The sequence below is a fragment of the Mercurialis annua genome, linkage group LG2, assembly GCF_937616625.2.
Source record: "Mercurialis annua linkage group LG2, ddMerAnnu1.2, whole genome shotgun sequence".
Lineage (NCBI taxonomy): Eukaryota > Viridiplantae > Streptophyta > Magnoliopsida > Malpighiales > Euphorbiaceae > Mercurialis > Mercurialis annua.
In genome coordinates, this window is record NC_065571.1 from 12330356 (window position 1) to 12352648 (window position 22293).

At 34.7% G+C, this 22293-nt stretch overlaps 1 protein-coding gene across 1 annotated transcript; it reads left to right on the plus strand.

Moving 5' to 3' along the window:
* The first annotated feature begins 19761 nt into the window (after positions 1 to 19761).
* LOC126668196 (uncharacterized) lies at positions 19762 to 21117 on the plus strand. Its single transcript, XM_050361407.1, has 2 exons — positions 19762 to 20247; positions 20338 to 21117. Exons 1-2 carry the CDS (start codon positions 19762 to 19764, stop codon positions 21115 to 21117), a joined length of 1266 nt encoding a protein of 421 aa, XP_050217364.1.
* The last annotated feature ends 1176 nt before the right edge of the window (positions 21118 to 22293 follow it).

The following is a 22293-nucleotide window of genomic DNA, read 5'->3' on the forward strand; positions in this document are numbered from 1 at the left end:
TATGGAATTTCAGGAAAGTTCTAATATTAAGGATTTTCAACCAATCAGCTTAATTAATGGAGTTTTTAAATGGATTTTTAATTTTTTAGCAAATCGATTGTCTCTTGTTTTGCTTTTAGTTGTTTCTGAAAATCAATTTCGCTTTGTTAAAGACAAAAGTATATATGACTATCATATAATTGCTTCGGATATTAGTCACCTTGTCAAGCGTCGGAGAGAGAAAATTTTCCCCATTAAGCTGGATTTCAGAACAACTTTTGATACATCCTCAACATAAGTAAATTTTATTACAATTCAACAATACATTCTCGTTTGATGAAGGATTTGGAAGTGTCTTTGCTCAATAAAGGAATGTCATACCAGATGCCCCAGCGGATGGCTAGGATGAAAATCAGGATGTAATTGTCCTTACACTTTTTCAGATTCGGCAATACCTTTAAACATTTGAACCAAATCTGAAACCTAGAGTGAAGAAAAGAAAGTCCTCTAGGTGAATGGAAGTTAAACCGATAGTGAAGACGGTTCAACGTCAACTTTTTGCCATAAGAAAAACAAAGAGACTTCAGGCAGATAATGTGGCGGATGGCGTTAGGGTGTAGTTGCAAAAAAGAAATGCCTCAAAGATTACAAGAATCGACCACCAAAGGATCCAAAAGAAAATAAAGACCAGTCAACAGTTGATCCTAAAAAACAAAGGCGTGACTATGTTGAGAGAAAGAAACTTCATTTTTTATTTAATTCAAGAAGTGAGTACAAAATACATTGATGATGCTTTATATACTTTAGCAAACATCAGTAAGTAGAATAACTGCCTAACAGAATATCCTATCTATTAACAGAATATACTAAGTCTGTTAATTACAGCTGTTACTTAACTAGGAAGATAACAGAAACTCAACTAACTTCCAGCTAACTTCCAGCTCATGCACTTGAGTCATGCATCCTGTGTTGCATTTGATTCTGAGCTAGGAGAATCCAATGTTGCTGGTTTGGCACTGTCAGCATCCAATGCTGATGCAGATGAGGTGGCACTAGCTCTGTCATTAGCCCCCCGTAAGCTGGCATTATAAATGTTTATCATGCCAAGCTTAGTTATAGCTTGTTGATAAAACTGAGGTGAAAGAGGCTTGGTGAAGCAATCTGCTAACTGGAGTGCAGAAGGAACAGGAAGCAGATGTATGATGCCTGCACTTATCTTATCTCGAATGAGATGGCAGTCAATCTCAATGTGCTTAGTTCTCTCATGATAGACAGGGTTATGAGCCAATTGTATTGCAGATTGACTGTCACTGTAAATGAGAACAGACTGGGGATGAGGGAGGCTAAGATCTTTCATCAAATATAGCAACCATTGTACTTCACAAGTGAGAGCAGCTAAAGCTCTGTATTCAGCCTCAGAGCTTGAACGAGCAATGGTTGTTTGTTTCTTAGAACGCCAAGATATCAAGGAATTTCCAAGAAAAACACACATGCCAGAAATAGATCTTCTGCTGTCAACACATGCAGCCCAATCAGAATCTGTGAAGCCTTTCAACTGGAGAGAACTGTTGGCAAGGAAGAATAAACCTTGTCCAGGTGTGCCTTTTAAGTACTTTAAAACTCTATGAACTGCAGTCATATGTGCCTGAGTTGGTTTGTCAAGAAACTGGGAAAGCTGTTGAATGGCAAAGGATAAGTCTGGCCTTGTATTGCACAAATAGAGCAACTTACCAACCAGTTTTCTGTATAGAGAGTTATCAGGTAACAAAGAACTGTCAGTCATAGATAACTTTGAAGTTTTGAGCATTGGAGTTGGAGCAGGTTTGGCATTGAGAAAACCAGTTTCTGTTAAGAGATCCATAGCATATTTCCTCTGACAAAAACTTATTCCAGAAGTTGATCTTGCAACCTCAAATCCCAGAAAGTACTTAAGAGGACCTAAGTCTTTGATGGAAAATTGAGCATGCAGGAATGCTTTTATATCTTGAACTGCAACAAGGTCATTGCTGGCAATGATGACATCATCCACATATATGAGCAAAGCAAGAAAACTGGAACCTGTCTTCTTGATGAATAAAGAAGGATCAGCAGCTGCAGTAATGAAACCTTTGTGTAACAATGCCTGAGTTAGTTTAGCATTCCATTGCCTACTGGCCTGTTTAAGACCATACAAGGACTTCTGCAATTTGCAAACCTTCTGTTTGTTAGTGGATTCAAAACCAGGAGGTAATCTCATGTACACCTCTTCATGTAGATCACCATGGAGAAAGGTATTATTAATGTCAAGCTGAAATAAATGCCATTTCTGAACAGAAGCTGCAGCTAATAGTGTTCTTATGGTTGTCATTTTGGCCACTGGACTGAATGTGTCTAAGTAGTCAATGCCTTCTTGTTGAGTGAATCCCTTAGCTACCAGTCTAGCTTTACATCTTTCAACCAAACCATTAGCCTGATATTTCACTTTATAAACCCATTTACAGCCAATTGGGTGTTTGCCAGAAGGAAGATCTGTAATAATCCAGGTTTTATTCTTATCTGGAGCATCAAATTCTGCCTGCATTGCCTGTTTCCAACACTCATGTTGAATAGCTTCATTATAAGTAGATGGTTCTGTGAAATTGGTTATGGCAGCATCAAATGCCTGATGAGGGGGTGAGAGATTGGCTAAAGAAAAGAAAGAAGAGATAGGATGAGGGGTGGTAGTGTACACAGGGGAAGCTATTTTGGTAGAATGACTTTGAGGTAAAGTCACTGAATAGTCTTTTAAGTGAAGGGGAAGTGTGGTTTGTCTGGTAGATCTTCTCAAGACAGAAAAGTCTTCTGTTTGAAAAACAGAATCAGGAGAAGAAAGTGGGGTGGAATAAGAAGGGACTGATTGACATGGGGTATGGTTAAAATTATTGGATATATGATTCTCAGCAGGTGAAGGGATGTGGGATATAGTGAAATCATCAAATGGAGAAATGCCAATATTAGATGCATAATTGGGAGAAGTATGAACTATATCAGTTATAGACTTAGAAAATGGAAATGAATTTTCATAGAAATGAACATCTCTAGACACAAAAAATTGATGTGTATTGATGTTAAAAAGTTTGTAACCTTTCACTCCAGTCTGATATCCTAGGAAAACTGCTTTGATGGCTCTGGTGTCAAATTTTGATTTATGAGAGAGGACATTTGTAGCAAAACAAAGGCAACCAAAGACTTTTAAATTTGAATTAGAGCAGTTTGTATTATATAGTTTGTAAAATGGAGTGAAGTTTTGAATCACAGAAGAAGGAGTCCTGTTGATTAAATGCACATCATGCATAATGCATTCTGGCCACAAGTAAAGAGGTAAGGAAGCTTGAAAAAACAAAGCTCTAGCTACATTGAGTATGTGTTGATGTTTTCTTTCAACAATACTGTTTTGTTGAGGTGTATAAACACAAGACTTTTGATGTATTATACCTTGATCTTGATAGAAGGAAGGCATCTCAAATTCTAATCCATAATCTGATCTTATTATTTTTATTTGTTTTTGAAACTGTGTTTTAACAAATTTGCAAAAACTGTGAATAGTGGTTCTGGCTTCAGATTTTGACTTTAGTAAAAATATCCAGGTAAATCTACTATAGTCATCAACAATTGTTAAGAAAAATTTGAAACCTTTAAGAGAAGTGGACTGGCAAGGTCCCCACAAATCAATGTGAATTAGATCAAAAATAGAACTGGATACAGACTCACTTACAGGAAAAGACAATCTTTTCTGTTTAGAGAAATGACAAGTTTCACATATATCAGAAGCAGGAAAATAGATTGATGGTTCTATTTTCTGCAGAATTCTAAGTCTTTCTACTGGCAAATGACCTAGTCTAAGATGCCAAATGGAATTTACAGAAGCATTATTGCTGAAAATTGAATGACATGATGAATCTTTGAGTTCTAACTGATATAGTCCATTCTTCTTCTTAGCTATTCCAATCATTCTCCACTTGGATATGTCCTGGATATAGCAAATGGAAGAATGGAAAAGGAGGATAAGATGAGATTTGTCAGTGAGTTGACTTGCTGAAATCAGATTGAAGCTAAAGGCAGGGACAAATAGTACATTGTCAAGAATAAAAGAATCTGTCAATTTAACAGTTCCAATATGACTGACTGGCACCTTTTGTCCATTGGGGAGGTTTACCATAACTCCATTTACTGGTTTGTATGTTGTGAACATATGCATAGAACAGATTATGTGATCTGTGGCACCAGTGTCCACAATCCAATTATGATGCAAATTTACTGCAGTATTGAGACAAGTATGAATAGTTTTACCTGAATTATAATCTGGCTTGAAAGTTGCTGAGATAGTGTTCACATGTGGTGAAGAATGACAATTATCTCCAGCTGGCTGTATCATTGACAGAATCTTTGCATACTGCTCAGCTGTGAAAGAAAATGGCATGTTGCTGTTGTGTTCTGATGTATGAAACTCAGATTGTCCAACCTCAGGAGGAGAGTACTGCTGACTCTTGTTGCCACCTCCATATGAGTGAGGACCAGAATTATCAACTTGATTAACATAGTTTCCTTGTTTATTTCTAAACTGATATCCAGGTGGATAGCCATGCTTCTTATAGCATATATCAACAGTGGGATATTAAACTCCCTGGGTCACTAGAGTTACCTCGAATTACATAATGATCATTAAACTTGATTTTGTTACAAAATGGTCACCGAACTATACCTTTTGTTACAAAGGGGTGTCACTCATATAAAACGCAACGTTTTTGCTTACATGGCAAGCTTTAATTACAAAAAGGTACATAGTTCAGTGACCTTTTTGCAATAAAAAGTATAACTCAATGACTTTTTTGTAATTCATGAAAAGTTTAGTATTCTTTTTGTAACAACTTAAGCATGAAAACGATGCGTTTTATATGAGTGACACCCCTTTGTAATAAAAGGTATAGTTCAGTGACCATTTTGTAACAAAATAAAGTTTAGTGATCATTATGTAATTCAAGATAACACTAGTGACCCAGGGAGTTTAATATCCATCAACAGTGTGATTGTGATAACCACAGAAAGAGCACATTTGCTTCTTGTTATTAACATAATCATTCTTCTTATAGGTATTTGGTCCAGTCCCTAAGATTCCCTTTCCTTTGACAAAAAATGCACTTGCTTCATTTCCTGATGAATAGTCAGTCTGTTCTTCTGCAGAATTTCCTCTTTCCATAAATGCATTAGATTCTATAACATTTCCTTGATTCAACCCCAATTGTCTCTCACATTGAGCTACCATTGAAAAAGCTTTGTTGATAGGGGGTAATGGATCCATCATAGTGATCTGTGACCTCACTTGTGCATAATTTTCATTAAGTCCTTTCATGAACTTAATCACATGATCATTCTCAAAGTATCTTTTGACAATGTACTATTTGTCCCTGCCTTTAGCTTCTGAAGAAGAAGAAAGAAAGAGTCAGTGAAGCTTCTTCTACTGCTTTGATACCATGTTGAGAGAAAGAAACTTCATGTTTTATTAATTCAAGAAGTGAGTACAAAATACATTGATGATGCTTTATATACTTTAGCAAACATCAGTAAGTAGAATAACTGCCTAACAGAATATCCTATCTATTAACAGAATATACTAAGTCTGTTAATTACAGCTGTTACTTAACTGGGAAGATAACAGAAACTCAACTAACTTCCAGCTAACTTCCAGCTCATGCACTTGAGTCATGCATCCTGTGTTGCATTTGATTCTGAGCTAGGAGAATCCAATGCTGCTGGTTTGGCACTGTCAGCATCCAATGCTGATACAGATGAGGTGGCACTAGCTCTGTCATTAGACTAGAAAGAATACAAGTGTTAGGCAAAACCTCGTCATCAGGAAAGAGCATGAGATAATCTTAAGGGATACCATAAAAATTACGAATAGTGACAATGGATTACAGTTCCATAGAACATGGATACTTTTTTAGGGAGGCAATGGCTTTACCGAAACCTTCACCCATGAGAGAAAATGGAAGATAACAATAATAAAAAAACAAAAAAAGAGGAAAAAGACGAATAAAAGAAAAGAAAGGAAGAAACCATAAGAATAAATCATAATAAAATTAGAAGACCAAGAACTTTTAAGGAAATTTTTAAAATTGGAAAGGGAAATAAAATGGCGGAATGATTTGAAAGGGTGTTAAATGCATTAAATGAGACATGACAGATTGTTTACAAGGTAGACAAAAAAAAATCTTCACTATCAAAACCAACTCGAAACTACCGAAGCGTATCGCAAAAATTAGATATCAATATCTAAACAAAACATATAGTGGGGGATTAAAGATGAAACACCATAAAATCTCATATTGCCAAGGAAATAAAATACTCACACACTCGCCTATAAAAACAAGACAAGGACCACACTAAAAGGTATGTACTTTAACGTCATATACTCTTTTTACCTGATATACCCTTACTAACTTTCGCATCGGAATGAACCCGAGATCTAAACCCAAGATCCATCCACCTTATCATATTTCAAGTGCAATTAGACAAATAGTAATACCAGCAAACCCCTACCAACATTCCTGAATATATCAATTACTAGTAATAATATCAATTCACCAGTTTTATGATGACCCGACAAATTTTGCAAGAAAGAAGTGAAAATTTAAAAGAACTTTTCCAAACATTTTAATTTTTTGGAAGTTCTATTTGGCCTAATGCCTTAAAAAAACCCGACTTTATAATCCCTTTTTGATTCTACCTGACGTTGAAAACTTGTCAATTTTACCTAATTTCGCATTTTATCGTTTCAATTGTACCCTGAAATATTAAATTGACGTCTTTTTTATTTGAAAAAAAATTCAAAAATGTTCTCCATGTATAGCATATATTAATTATACATGTTTAAAATTTATTTAGATTTAGTAAAAATTAATAAAAATTTAAATTAGTTTCAATTTAATTATGGTTTTTAGTTAGATTTGAAAAATAGAGGACTTATTTGTATTTTTTACATGGAAATGAATTTAATTTTATTTTTAAACATGATTAACCGAATGATTCATCATTTAAATAAAAAAATGACAAAAATTAAAAAATTGGGGTACAATTGAAATGATAAAATACGAAATAGGATAAAATTCACAAGTTTTCAACGTCAGGGTAAGATCAAATAGGGATTATAAGGTCAGATTTTTTTAAGGTATTAGGCCGTTATATTTTTGTATAAATATATTAAAAAAATTGTTTTAAATAATAGTGTTCCGCAGTATTCTATCACTCATAACATGCTTTCTTTTTGAAAATAGCATAAACTGTCATATAATTTTCTAATTTGTTAAAAAAAACTATTTTTTTCTTAAGAAAGTAAAATTCCGATATTTGTGATGATAACATATGACATGAAATTTATGTAGTATCAAATCTTGTTTTTTAATAAAAGTTAAGCACCAAATATCAAATAAACACTCAAAATGTATAAATTAAGGCATGTAATTTCATATTTATTTCTCCTACTGCCACGAATCTAAAAATTATACACCTTGGAAATAAAATGCAAAAATGATGAACCAAAAATTATGCTGAAAAAAGGGCAAACATCTCCTTTTCATGACATAAATGTTTTGGATATTTGTCAGTAAATTAATATAAAAACTTCATCAAATAGAAAAATGGATAAAGAAAAATAGACAAAACATAGTCATCCATGGGATTGCTAAAATTTATATCAAATCTACTATTTTCATGGATTTTCAATCTGATAAAGAAGGCATGGAGGCGTCTTGAGCTTGAGGTTATGCTATGGGAGATTCAAGGCATGGATCCACTTTATTTTGTTCCCCCTGAAGTCTATCCACTTCGCAAATAGCATATTTATCCACTTATTAGTATGCTTGTTGTTTTTTCTATTTCTAAACACTAATTGAATAAAAAAATTAAAAAAATTGAGGTATAGCTTACATTTTGTGTGTATATATATTTTAAGTATATTTTTCATTTTATGATTATTTAGCATATTACTGTATATTGTAGATACATTATGTAGTTATTTATAACGAGTATTGGTTAATAATAAGTAGATTTGTTTATGGATCTAGGTATTCATTGGTGCGTTTAGGTCCATACATTTTATGTCGGGCTTAAATGCTAATGTTTAAGGTTTAAATTTGGTTATGTCCAAATCCGCAGTAAATCAAAAAATTTATGTGTAGACGATATGCAGTTGTAAATTAAAAAATGAATCGGTTGAAATATATATTAATCGATCGTTGAATAGGATTTGAAGAATAGACATACTTATTCCAAATAGACATATTGTTTTGATACCAATCTAATCCATCAATAAATTTGTAACAAATACTTTTATTTAATAGTAAAATAAAAAAACTATAGATATGTGTAAAATGTGGCTATAAATGTTTATGATATCATGTATATCCTTTTAATGATAGATTAAATTTTGACGAAGTAGTATTTACATTTTGCTTGGTCTATTTTTTTGTTTTATTTTTTAAAAATTGAAGGTTTGACTTTTCTTGAACAAGAAGATGATTTTCTTGGGAAATTAAAAACACAATTAATTTTTTACATATAATTAGTTTATTAGTTATTGACTTCGTTTTCTGACTTTTTGATTAGAAATTTTTACTCAAAAAAAATAAATTAATTGAAAATAAAGTATAACTTCCCGAAAAGTTGATTAATAAACAAACAAAATTTTGTGCATATTAATTTCATGAGTAATTAATTCTAAAATATATGTTGGGTCCGGCAATAGCTCAAGAGGGGGGGGGGGGGGGTGAATTGAGACTTTAAAAACTTTTCTGAAATAATACTATATTGAAATACTTATTAAGCTGGTTGATTACAAACCTTTCAAAAGCTAATCAAATATAAGCTAACTAAAGTCTTTTAGAAAACTGTTTTGATAAACACTTTAGTAAGTTAAAAGTCCAAGCTAATATAAATTGTAAAGCATTTCAGAGTAATGGTATAAAACATTTAAAGTCTTTCAGAAAATTCTTTTGTAAAACAGTAAGCTAGAAAAACAGCAAGCTAATGAAACAGTAAGCTAATATAGCAGTATTGAAAGCATAAAGAAAGAACACCAGATTTATAGTGGTTCGGCAACCCTGCCTACATCCACTCCTTAAGGACCTCATCCTTAAGTATTTAACTTGCACTCCAATCTCTATTACGGGCTAGAGATAAGCCTTGAAAGGATACAGCCCTAGTTCTACCCAGAACCTAATCTGCTTCCCTTCCTACTGGTTTTGATTAGTTCTAGCAAACTAATAGGTTCACAGCCTTAGCTTTACCCAAAACCAATCTGCTCCCCAACCACTGGTTTTCATTAGCTCCAGCAACTACCAGGTCACAGCTTCAGCTTCACCCAAAACTAATCTGCTCCCTGAACCACTGGTTTTCATTAGCTCCAGCAACTAACAAGTGACAGCCTAATTCTACCCAGAACTAGTCTGCTACCCACAAGCTATTCTCACAAGGTGCTTGAAACCTTCTCACAAATACATATAAAATGTTGGTGTTTACTCTCTCATTTAATACATGATAAACCCCTAAAGATAGAGAGAGAAACCGAAAATGAAGCTCCTTTTGGTGGTGCTTTGATGCTCTCACATTCCACACCCCAATACAATAAGTGAAGTCTTCCTTTTATAGAGAGGGTAGAATATTCTGGAATTAGGGCTGAGTCATCCTCCTATTTTCTTCAATTCTTATCCTCAAGGCAAGGTGTACAAGGTGACAAAAGGAGGAGCCTATTCTAGGCTGACTTGGCCAATCAGGTTGTGCTCACTTTTGTTTGCTAGTGCTGGCAACCTGATTTGTGTAGTACAAGGTACACTGCCAGCCTGTTCTTGTCTGCTGAGCTGGAGATCCTCATGCTAATTCCGAAAATGCCCTCTAGGCAGTATGCTTGATCTTCAAGATAGAATATTCTAGACTCTTCTAGAATGTGGGCCTTGCAAGCACTCAGATAAACATGAGCCTTCAATATTTTCTTTGTCCATAACCATATGTGTGCAAGATGACAAATCACTAGCCTGCTGACGAGCTAATAGAGCCGTTGAGCTATTTCTGTCTTATTCTGGAAGAGGCTGATTTGTCTGTACGAATGGCAGACTGACGTGTCAGGTTGTCTGGTCTGGTGTCAGAGACCGTTGAGCTAATTTTGTCTTCTTCTTGCAAAGGCTGGTCTGTCCGTACGATTGCCAGACTGATATGTCAGTTGTCTGGTCTAGTGTCAGAGACCGTTGAGCTAATTTTATCTTCTTCTGGCAGAGGCTGATTTGTGCGTACAATTGGTAGGCTGTTGGATTAGGTTGAGAGACCGTTAAGCTAATCCTTTAGCTTACTGATGAATTATGTTTTCCCCCTTTAAGGTCTTTGCTTCTCCTTTCTTGCATATGGATGATATGTCATTGTGCTCTCCATAGATGGCCATTTGATTTATCGAAATGCCCTTTTAGGTTTGGCTTAGCCTCCAAGCTAGTAGCTTTATGAAACTTGTAGAACCTTCATTACCTAATGTATCCTTCACAAACACTTGATAGAAACATCAGTGAATATTTTGTTATCATCAAAACATGGGCCTTGGAGCTAGGGCCTTTAGCCAACAATCTCCCCCTTTTTGATGATGACAAAACCTTGACAAAATACATAGGTAAAAGGATATATTATAAAAGTGGAAGTTTCATGAGCGGAATATGCAAGCTGACATGATAAGCTAATTATGGTAAGCTGAATGTTTAAGCTATATTGTTCAATAAGTGCAATGCATATGCTAGTGCAATTAGCTTATCAAGCTCCCCCTGAATACATGCAATTAGCTTATCAAGCTCCCCCTGAATATTGGTAATAATGCACTCAAAACTTCTCCCCCTTTTTGTCATCATCGAAAAAGGTAAGTAGGCTAGCGGAAAATAGATTAAGGAAAATGATAAGGCTTACACTAGCAGAAACTAGAGAGAGTATGAAATTGATGGATGAAATAAAGCACACATTAGGCCATTGCAAAAATACCAATAAAAGTCAACGAGAGAGAAATAATTTTAAGAGCTAATGCAATAGGCTGAAGCACAAGACTAAAAGGATAAGAACACAATAAATACACAGAAAAAATGAGCAATTCTGACATATTGAATTCGCAAGCTAGACATATAGGCTGGCATGATAAGCAAATGAGATATGCACATGAACATAAGCTAAAATGTGTATCATAAAGAGTAGACCATGTCATACCTCGTCATCATTACCTCTTTATCTAGCTTGTTGATTGTGCTCGCTGATGTGTAACTTTGTTTAGCTTTGGACATTTGAAACTTCTTCAGCAGCTCTCTACTGTATTTAGCTTGACCTTTAAACCACGGGGTTGATCTTCAAAACATTCTTCATCCTTACTATAGCCTTTAGCCACTGGTAGAGTCTTGAATATAAACATATTATTGAGATCATGTACTGTTTGGTTCTCACTAGACCTCTCATTTCTCTATTTCAATGTCAAAGAGTTTAGCTTGAATTGTTCTTCCCTGAAGCTGATTGATTTTGAGCTAACACAAAGATTAGCTTTGTCAAAGACTTAGCTTGATACCCTATTAGCTTCCCATCTTCTAGCTTTAACAAACCTGCAATCTCTTATTTGCAGAACTGATCCTCTGGTAATGGCTTGGTTAATATATCAGCTAATTAATTTTCAGTGTAGGCACAAATATTAGCTTGATATCACTAGCTTGAACATGACTGCGAATAAAGTGATGTCTAATCTCGATGTGCTTTGTTCTTGAGTGTAGCTCAGGATTCTTTGACAAATTGATAACACTTGTGTTGTCACATAGAATAGGACTGAGCTTCAGCTTCTATATTAGCTCATAGTCTTCAAGCTGTTGCTTTATCCATATAATTTGTGCAACACAGCTTCCAGCAGCTATGTATTCAGTTTCAGCAGTGGATAAGCTAACAGAGGTTTGCTTTTTGCTTTGCCATGAGACTAATTCACTCCCTAAGAATTGATAGCCTTCTGAAGTACTTTTTCTATCAGCGTAATTCGAGTCTGATTTGGTGGTTGTGCTCATTGATGAACTGCTTCTTTAGCTTCTGTCAACTGAAATTTTTGAGTAGCTCTCCGGTAGGCTAATCTGGTAGCTTTGAACACAATGCTATCCACGCAACCTTTGACATCCATTTGAAGTTCTTGTGATATGTCAAGACACATAGCATTTAGATTGCTTCTAGCGTGACGGTTGAAACAAATGTTTCACCAAGTCTACTTCTCCAGCTTGATTATAACTTTTTAGCTCCTTCATCATTTTCCTTAGCTTACTCCATGTGACTAGCTTGTCTGAAGTGGTATTGGCTAGTTTCTCTTTAGAGTGATGCCTATGGTATCTCTGATTATTAGATAGCTCATTGTTGATCTGATCACCTTGATTAGCTTAAAGATCATTGACAGTAGTTTGATCTTCTCACTTTAGAAGCTGGACATTTTAATCATTTTCAAGCTAAGTCTGTTAGCTCAGTGGACACAGGTTTATCTTGCACAGATTCATCAGCTTGAAGAGTTTTAGCTTGATCATTTCCTGTTACTTAATCATCAACAAAATCTCTACTGGGCAGAGAGGGATTAGTTTCACTAAAAACAATATGAGTAGATTCTTCAACAACACGGGAGACTTTGTTGAAGACTCTATTAGCTTTGCTATGATTTGAGTAGCTTAAAAAAAATACCTTCAGTGTTTCTAGCATCAAATTTAGCAAGCTGATTCTTATTGTTATGTGAATAAAGCATTATAATCCAAAGACTTCAAAATAATTTAAGTCATGAGTTTTACCTTTCCAGAGCTGATATGGAACAAATGTTACCAAAGCTTTATTCTAGATGTAGCAGGTTGTGCTAACAGCTCCAACGAGCTGATAGATTCATAGTTTACTGATTAGCTTCAGACTTGACCTTACATCCAGGTTGTAAAATAGGCTCAGTCTGAGTAGTCAGCTTTGTCTTGTTTATTTTCACGATGAAATTGTTTAGCTAGATCGGTGAACTCAGTTCTCAGCTTGGTCAGGTATTGGTCGAGTGTGACTTGACAATGTTTCTCAAATGCTTCGAACTAATGTATTAGGCTCTCACAATCCAGCCTAGATTTGATAGTGTTAGGTTCAACTGCTTTTGGTTGAGCTGAGGAGATAGGCTCAGTAACAATACTCTTATCTTCATCAGCTTTAGTATTGATTTCAGGCTCAGAAATGCTATCTTTTCTAGAGGTTTCTTCGACAAGACTTTCCTGGATTCTTTTCATCAAACTAAATCTTCATCATAGCATTGATGATTTTATCCATCTCCGAATCATATTGAGCAGCTGTATTGGCTTGACCTTTCTTATGGAGATCCCTCTTTTTAAGGCCATAAGCTATCTTCTTAGCAAGCTATTTTCTCTCAAACAACATAGGCTCGGATGAACAGATTTTTAGTCCACTGGTTAAGGATGCATCTTCTATAGGGAGGTTAGTCACAATAGAAGGGCGAATCATATTAGCTTGACTGTTGTCTCCAAAGCCGACTGTTTCTTTTCAAATAGCTTGAGCTGAGTAAATTTGTATTTGCCACCCGTCACGCGCCTATTGCAAGTGTCGTCCATGAATCAATTAATATGCACCTTCTTGCTCCTCGGGCCAAACCTACAAGAGTTAGTGAGCTTTTGGTACCCAAGCTATATTGGGTCCTGGTGAGTTAGCATAAAGGGTCAAGCTAATTCTTTTAGGAACCCTAATGCAATTAGCTTCAACTACTCTTTTCTCAAAAGCGCAAAGCTTAGCTATGTGACCACTGTGATGACAATTAAAGAAAGCATAATGTGTGAAGCTAGGTGATGATTTCAAGAAGTAATGCACGAGCTGAATATAAAGGCTTTTTAAAAATGATTTCCAAAAAGTTCTCTTCCATATTAGCTTAATCCATTTTGCTTTAATAGAAAATCATTTTAATTTCAATTGTAGTTTCAAGTTCATTTTCAAAAAAAAAAAAAATGATTTCAGAAAGAGCATCATTCAACTTTTCATTCAAATCAAAAAGAAGTTTCATTAAGCTGTTCTTAATTAGCTTGAGAATCATCAGACAGATTAGCTTCAGTATTATCAAACTGAGCAACCAGTTTATCTGATTCTAAAGCCTTCATCTTTTAGAAATCTTTTTGAATTGTCCGAATAAGGCATTATATGTATCTTGCAGCTTATTAGAAGAAAGAGGTTTAGACCGGTTTACCTCACTGTTAGCTTCTCCAGAAGAATCGGTTTCTAAATCTTTATCAGCTTGCAAGTTATTAGCTTCACCCTTTTTATTGCTATCAATAAAGTTATTCTTTGGAATAGGCGCATCATCTAAGCTTTCTTCATCAACATGGCAAGCTATTTCAGTTCCAGAGCTAATTATCTTATCATCGACCAAGCTGATCTATCAGACTGAGTTATTTAGTCTTCTCATTGTAACCAGCCAATTTCTTTTCATTGTTCTCAAAGACTCTTCTGTTCATTCACTATGTCAAAGATCGAAAAGCTTAGCTCTGGAGTAGTTTCATCAGGCCGTATCTGCCATAGCTCGTAGTCTCTCCTTAGCTTACTAATTTTTAACTCTTTAACCTGATCAGCTCAAGGTGACTTGAAACTTGTCCCATGTCTCTTTAGTAGTGGTGCATCCGCATACTTTGTTATACTCATTCGCATCTAAGGAACAAAGGATCATGTTAATAGCTTTGACATTGGGTTGAGCTATTTCTCCAATCAGCTTCACAATAATCTTCTTCGATTTTAGTTCTTTAGTCTCCATTAGCTTCTCGGATGGTAAGTTGTGCTATTCCATTTGGAATGATCTTCCAGCTCCCTACGTCCATAGCTTGAATAGCATTTTTCACCCTACTTTTTCAATAATCAGAGTTAGCTCCATTAATAAAATAGGATAATATATAGAGCTATATTCTGGTAGGCCAGTAGTACTAAAAGTAATACTTGAGCTAAATGCCATCGGATCACTTCAGCAAGCTAACACATTAGCAGTAAGCAAGCAGAGCCTGCTCCGATACCAATTGTTGGGTCCGGCAATAGCTCAAGAGGGGGGGTGAATTGAGACTTTAAAAACTTTTCTGAAATAATACTATATTGAAATACTTATTAAGCTGGTTGATTACAAACCTTTCAAAAGCTAATCAAATATAAGCTAACTAAAGTCTTTTAGAAAACTGTTTTGATAAACACTTTAGTAAGTTAAAAGTCCAAGCTAATATAAATTGTAAAGCATTTCAGAGTAATGGTATAAAACATTTAAAGTCTTTCAGAAAATTCTTTTGTAAAACAGTAAGCTAGAAAAACAGCAAGCTAATGAAACAGTAAGCTAATATAGCAGTATTGAAAGCATAAAGAAAGAACACCAGATTTATAGTGGTTCGGCAACCCTGCCTACATCCACTCCTTAAGGACCTCATCCTTAAGTATTTAACTTGCACTCCAATCTCTATTACGGGCTAGAGATAAGCCTTGAAAGGATACAGCCCTAGTTCTACCCAGAACCTAATCTGCTTCCCTTCCTACTGGTTTTGATTAGTTCCAGCAAACTAATAGGTTCACAGCCTTAGCTTTACCCAAAACCAATCTGCTCCCCAACCACTGGTTTTCATTAGCTCCAGCAACTACCAGGTCACAGCTTCAGCTTCACCCAAAACTAATCTGCTCCCTGAACCACTGGTTTTCATTAGCTCCAGCAACTAACAAGTGACAGCCTAATTCTACCCAGAACTAGTCTGCTACCCACAAGCTATTCTCACAAGGTGCTTGAAACCTTCTCACAAATACATATAAAATGTTGGTGTTTACTCTCTCATTTAATACATGATAAACCCCTAAAGATAGAGAGAGAAACCGAAAATGAAGCTCCTTTTGGTGGTGCTTTGATGCTCTCACATTCCACACCCCAATACAATAAGTGAAGTCTTCCTTTTATAGAGAGGGTAGAATATTCTGGAATTAGGGCTGAGTCATCCTCCTATTTTCTTCAATTCTTATCCTCAAGGCAAGGTGTACAAGGTGACAAAAGGAGGAGCCTATTCTAGGCTGACTTGGCCAATCAGGTTGTGCTCACTTTTGTTTGCTAGTGCTGGCAACCTGATTTGTGTAGTACAAGGTACACTGCCAGCCTGTTCTTGTCTGCTGAGCTGGAGATCCTCATGCTAATTCCGAAAATGCCCTCTAGGCAGTATGCTTGATCTTCAAGATAGAATATTCTAGACTCTTCTAGAATGTGGGCCTTGCAAGCACTCAGATAAACATGAGCCTTCAATATTTTCTTTGTCCATAACCATATGTGTGCAAGATGACAAATCACTAGCCTGCTGACGAGCTAATAGAGCCGTTGAGCTATTTCTGTCTTATTCTGGCAGAGGCTGATTTGTCTGTACGAATGGCAGACTGACGTGTCAGGTTGTCTGGTCTGGTGTCAGAGACCGTTGAGCTAATTTTGTCTTCTTCTTGCAAAGGCTGGTCTGTCCGTACGATTGCCAGACTGATATGTCAGTTGTCTGGTCTAGTGTCAGAGACCGTTGAGCTAATTTTATCTTCTTCTGGCAGAGGCTGATTTGTGCGTACAATTGGTAGGCTGTTGGATTAGGTTGAGAGACCGTTAAGCTAATCCTTTAGCTTACTGATGAATTATGTTTTCCCCCTTTAAGGTCTTTGCTTCTCCTTTCTTGCATATGGATGATATGTCATTGTGCTCTCCATAGATGGCCATTTGATTTATCGAAATGCCCTTTTAGGTTTGGCTTAGCCTCCAAGCTAGTAGCTTTATGAAACTTGTAGAACCTTCATTACCTAATGTATCCTTCACAAACACTTGATAGAAACATCAGTGAATATTTTGTTATCATCAAAACATGGGCCTTGGAGCTAGGGCTTTTAGCCAACAATATACTTTCTAAAAATTATATAATTTTGAACCAAATGATGAATCTGCTACAAAATCTTTTTTTCTCTATAAATGCTACTAGATACTTATATATCCATTTCTAATATCTCTTTGATTCAATTCAATTTATTTTAATTTAATTTATTTTTTTATGGAACGAATTAATAATCAATTCTATACATTGTCTAATCAATTGAAAAGTCTTTATTGCCATTCTCACTAATAAAATTGAAATTTCTTATTTTATTTATCGTGAAATTGCATCCTTGATCCTAGTAATTAATTAACCCTAGAATTAAGCACTAAAGTTTTACGTTATTAAGATTTAGTAATAAATTGTAGTTTCCCTCGACAATATCCATCACAAAATTATTTGATTTCTATAAAATAAAAATTGTTCTAAAAGTATTTGTTTCTTCAATAAAATGATATATCAAAAGAAGAAAGAAAAAAAACGGATGAATTATATAAAAAAAATCTTTAATATTATCATGTATATAATTATTTTTCAAAAAGGTGTAAAAATAACCTTAATATTTACTTTGTTTCTCATTTAAACACTTAATTTTTTTTAGTTTTAAATATAACTAAAAAAATATACAATAACCATTATATATTTAAAATTAATATTTAAACACATATTTTTAAAAGAGTTTAGTCAGTTGTTAAAGCATGTTAAATGCAACTTAGATGACAGATAAAGAAAAACTAACACGTCACAAATTTAATTGATTTAAAAACTGACGTAGTAATATAAATATAAATCCAAGTGCCACATCAATTTGTGAGTAAATATTAGGGTTCATTTTGCAACTTTCACGAATCCTCCATTCTCATCTTCTTTTAATTCCGGCCATCACTTCACATTCTTCTATCTTGATCTTCTATCTAGAGCAGTGTTCTAAAAACCAGACCGGACCGGCCGGTCGGACCGGTTGAACCGCGAACCGGCCAGTGATCCGGTCTGAAAAGGCAAAAAACCGGATTTTTTGGTTGAACCAGATTGGACCAGGTTGAACCGGTATGAACTGGTAAAAAACCGGGTGTTGAACCGGATTGAACCGGTAAAAAACCGGTAAACCATAATTTTTTTAAATGTTTTTAAATTTATTAAACCGGTTGAACCGGAAACCGGTACCTCACCGGTTCAGTCACCAGTTCGGTTTTTAAAACACTGATCTAGAGTTTTCCTTGTCATATTTTTACCCGCTATCTTATCTTCTTTTCCTCTCTTTTTTTCTACTTTTTTTATGGTTAATATCCAAATATACGAGTCATTAAAATTTAAAAAAAATTACCTTTTATACCTAATTTAAAAAAAAATTCAAAAATACTCCTTTTTGGTAGTTTATTAATAATTATATCAAAAATCTACTAATAAACTACTAAAAAGGAATATTTTTGCAAAAATTTTAAAAAGTGAAGTATTTATGAAAAGAACCTTTAAATTATATCTATTATTCCTTCCGTCTTATAAAAATAGACAAAATGACTATTAGATGCATCCCAAAATATAAAAAAAGTTACTATATTAATTTGAATATATTAATATTAACTTTCATCAATTTCAACTATTTTTATTATATTTTATAAATCATCATTAATTATCGCTTTATACAGTATAAAAAGGCCAAACTCTCTAAAAATAACAAAAATTTACGATTTTTGTCAGTTATGATTAAAACTTTTTAAAATTTAACTACAACTGCAAGACAGTAATTATCCTTTCCATATTATAAATTAATAATATTTAAAATATTTAAATAATTAAATTAAAATTAGTATTGAACGTTAATAAAATATAACTACTTTAATCATAATTTTTTAATTCATGTGAAAGTTCTATTTTGTCTATATTTATGAGATAGAGGGAGTATATTTTGAACTCGCTTTTGACTTAAAAAATCAGAAACGGATTAGTGAACTGAATTAAGTTTTTCATCCCCGCTCTCATTTCAATCTCAATTGATATCCGACATTTCATCCACAGTTGTTTGGGAAAAAATTGTTGACAATCTCATGCAATTCAAGTGTCCTGGTCAGTGAACTCGAAAACTAATCTTAAGGCTTTATTTGTCAAGATATTTTGGTTGTTAAGAACGCTTAATCAAACAAAAAGATTAGTTATATAGGTAGATCCGATAATAGGTTAGCCCATGACCTAACTCAAAAGGCAAAAGCTAATTTCTCATGTCAATCAATAAGGGCTAAATTGGTTGTAGTTGTATCTTTGCTATTTTTTTTTTTTTTTTTGGGGGGGGGGATCAATTAAGTTTTTAGAGATAAAAAAAAATTCAAAACCGGATAAAAAAATTGTTCGTATATTAAATCAATCAAATGAGGAATTCTTAGGTAAATTAAGTCTTTCACGTCATCCGCAAACTAAACTAGTTTTTCCACATTATAATACATTATTAAAATAATGAGATTATTTTAATATATATATATATATATATATGTAATAAACGTGTTCATACTTTAATGGTGATATTATAATATTGTTATCATTTTAACAAGATGTTATAATGTGATTGACTTGATCTACGGAGGACGTGTTAGTCTTAAACTACCTATGAATTTCTCCAATCAAAGAGGTTAAAAAGATAAAACGGGTTGAGATCGAAATTGAAATTTCTTGGTAAATGTGATGTTCTTTTGTACAATAAATAAGGATGTTATATACAGACAGCAAAAGACCTAAAAAATAATCATACACTATTAAGATTCGATGTCTTATTAAGATAAATATTAATGAAGTTATATTATTGGTCACGTTTTCTCTCTCTTCCTTTTTTCTCTGAGCGCAAGTTAGTCTTCTAACGTACGCTTCTGCCGTTATGGCAAGGAAAAGGACTGCGAAACTGACGGTTACTCCGGTGACGAAGGCTAAGAAAGATGATTCTAGTTCCCCGATGAAATCCCTTGTCCAAGATCCAGATTCGTGTAATCAGGTGATGAATGCTGTAATCCCCTCTGTGATTCCGGTGATTGAAGAAACCAACTCTGATGTGCCGACGGTTGATGAAAATAGTTCTGGTGTCCAAGTGATTGAAGAAACCACCTCAGGTATTCCGATCACCGATATGAATGAAAAATCTGAGAATGTTGTTGAAGAAGTTCCCAAAAAGTGGAGTTCGTTGTTTGATAATAGATCGAGAAGTGAAGCTAGCGAGTTGAAATTCATTCCTCCGATGGTTAAGGATGGTAACAGAATGGTGAGCTTTAGCTCTAAAGACATTGCAAAAGAGGAACATCGATGGAAGAATGCCATAGTAGGCTGTGTTTATGGGCTCTACCCTAAATTTGAGAGACTGAATTCTTTTGTGAGGAATAGATGGTCAAAATTAGGGTTATAAAATGTGATTCGAATCAATGCCTCTATGTTCTTGTTTGAGTTTAATTTTGAAGAGGAGTGCAACAAAGTCCTTGGATCTGGTCCCTTCACTTTTGATCAGAAGCCATTGATGTTGAAGAAATGGCACCCGAGGATGTCAATGGATCCAAGTGAGATTAGATCAGTCCCTATCTGGATCCAACTTCCTGGTTTGCCATGGGAATTCTGGACAGCTGATATTTTGAGCAAAATTGGGAGTTTTTGTGGAAAACCCTTATATAGTGATCAATGCACTATCAATAAGACTAAGCTTGGATTTGCTAGAGTCCTAGTTGAGATGGATGCTATGGGTCCATTCCCAGAGACAGTAGAAATGGTGGATGAGGATGGGAAAGTTTTTAGGCAGAAAATTGTTTATGAATGGAAGCCATTGATATGTGACAAATGTTGTAGAATGGGTCACTCCAAGAATAACTGCAGAGTCACTCAGAATATTAAGGAAGCTCTAGAGAAGAAGGTGGAGATTCCAGATGATCTTATTAAGGAAGATTCAGTGGTTAATTCTATAGCCATTGTTGAAGATAAAAATGATACTATGATTTCTAAGGAAGATGTTCAAATTCCTGATACTCCAAAGACTCCAATGGAAGTTCCAAAAGATCCTAAGGTTAGCAATGTTGACAAACCTATGAAGAGTAAAGAGAAGGCACTCCAAGTAAATAATCCATTCAGTTCTCTAGTGGGAGAAGTCAATGAGCTTGAGAAAATGATTGGTTTCAAAAGTAAATGGGGAGATGATAAAATCAATTCTGGAAGGAAAGCTAGGCTTAATTCCAGAATGATAGATATAGATAGATGATTGGGTCTTGGAACATTAGAGGGATTAATAATCCCAATAAGCAGATTGAGATTGCTAACTTAATCTGTTATAATAAACTGAAAGTCTTAGGTATTAATGAAACTCGAGTTAATGTGGGTAGTTTTGATAAAGTCTGGAGCAGTTTGAGGAATAAAATCCCTGATTGGGAGATTGAACATAACTATAGTTGTTCTAGTATGGGCAGAGTTTGGATAATTTTCAACAAGAATGAGGTTAAGCTGAGTGTTCTTTGTAAACATAATCAATTCATTCATTGCAATATTGATTATGAAGGGATTTCTTTTTATTGTACTTTTGTCTATGGGTCTTACATAGCAGAGGATAGGAAGGATCTTTGGAGCAGTTTGACCTCTATTAGTCAGAATATGACAGAGAATTGGATTATAATGAGGGACTTTAATGCTGTTATGAGTAATAGGGATAGAATGGGTGGAAATATGATTGATATGCAGGCAGCAGATGACTTCATAAATTGGATGAATATGTCCAATGTTATGGAGCTAAAGAAAATGGGGAACATATTTACCTGGTCTAATAATCAATATGGCCAAGATAGAATCTACAGGAAGATTAACTGGTGTTTTGTCAACAACACTTGGATTGAGGAATGGTCTGATTCTTATTATAATGCTCTGTCTCCTGGTATTTTGGATCACAGTCCTTTAGTGGTTCATATCAAGAGCAGAATTGAGAAGAGGAAGTCAGGGTTCAAGTTCTTTAATGTCTGGTGTGAGCACATCATGTTTATGGAGATTGTTAAAAGAGTTTGGGATACTGAAATCTCTGGCTTTAAAATGTTTCAAGTTATGCAAAAGTTAAAGATGTTGAAATCTGAGCTTAAAGAGCTTAATAAGAAGGAGTTCAGTGACATTTCCAAAAGGGTAGTTAATACAAGAGAAATGTTAGCTAAACTGAGTTGTGATTTGCAGAGTGACCCTTTCAACCCTGAACTTCAAGATGAAGAGAGAGCTATTTCTATCCATTTGAACAAGTTGTTAAGATGGGAAGAAAGTATCTTAAGACAGAAGTCTAGGATGATTTGGATTGCTTTGGGTGATCAGAACACCAAATACTTCCATAGAAGTATCAAGCAAAGACAAATTAGAAAAAATATTGTCTCTCTCAAGCTAGCTGATGGTAGCTACATATCAGATC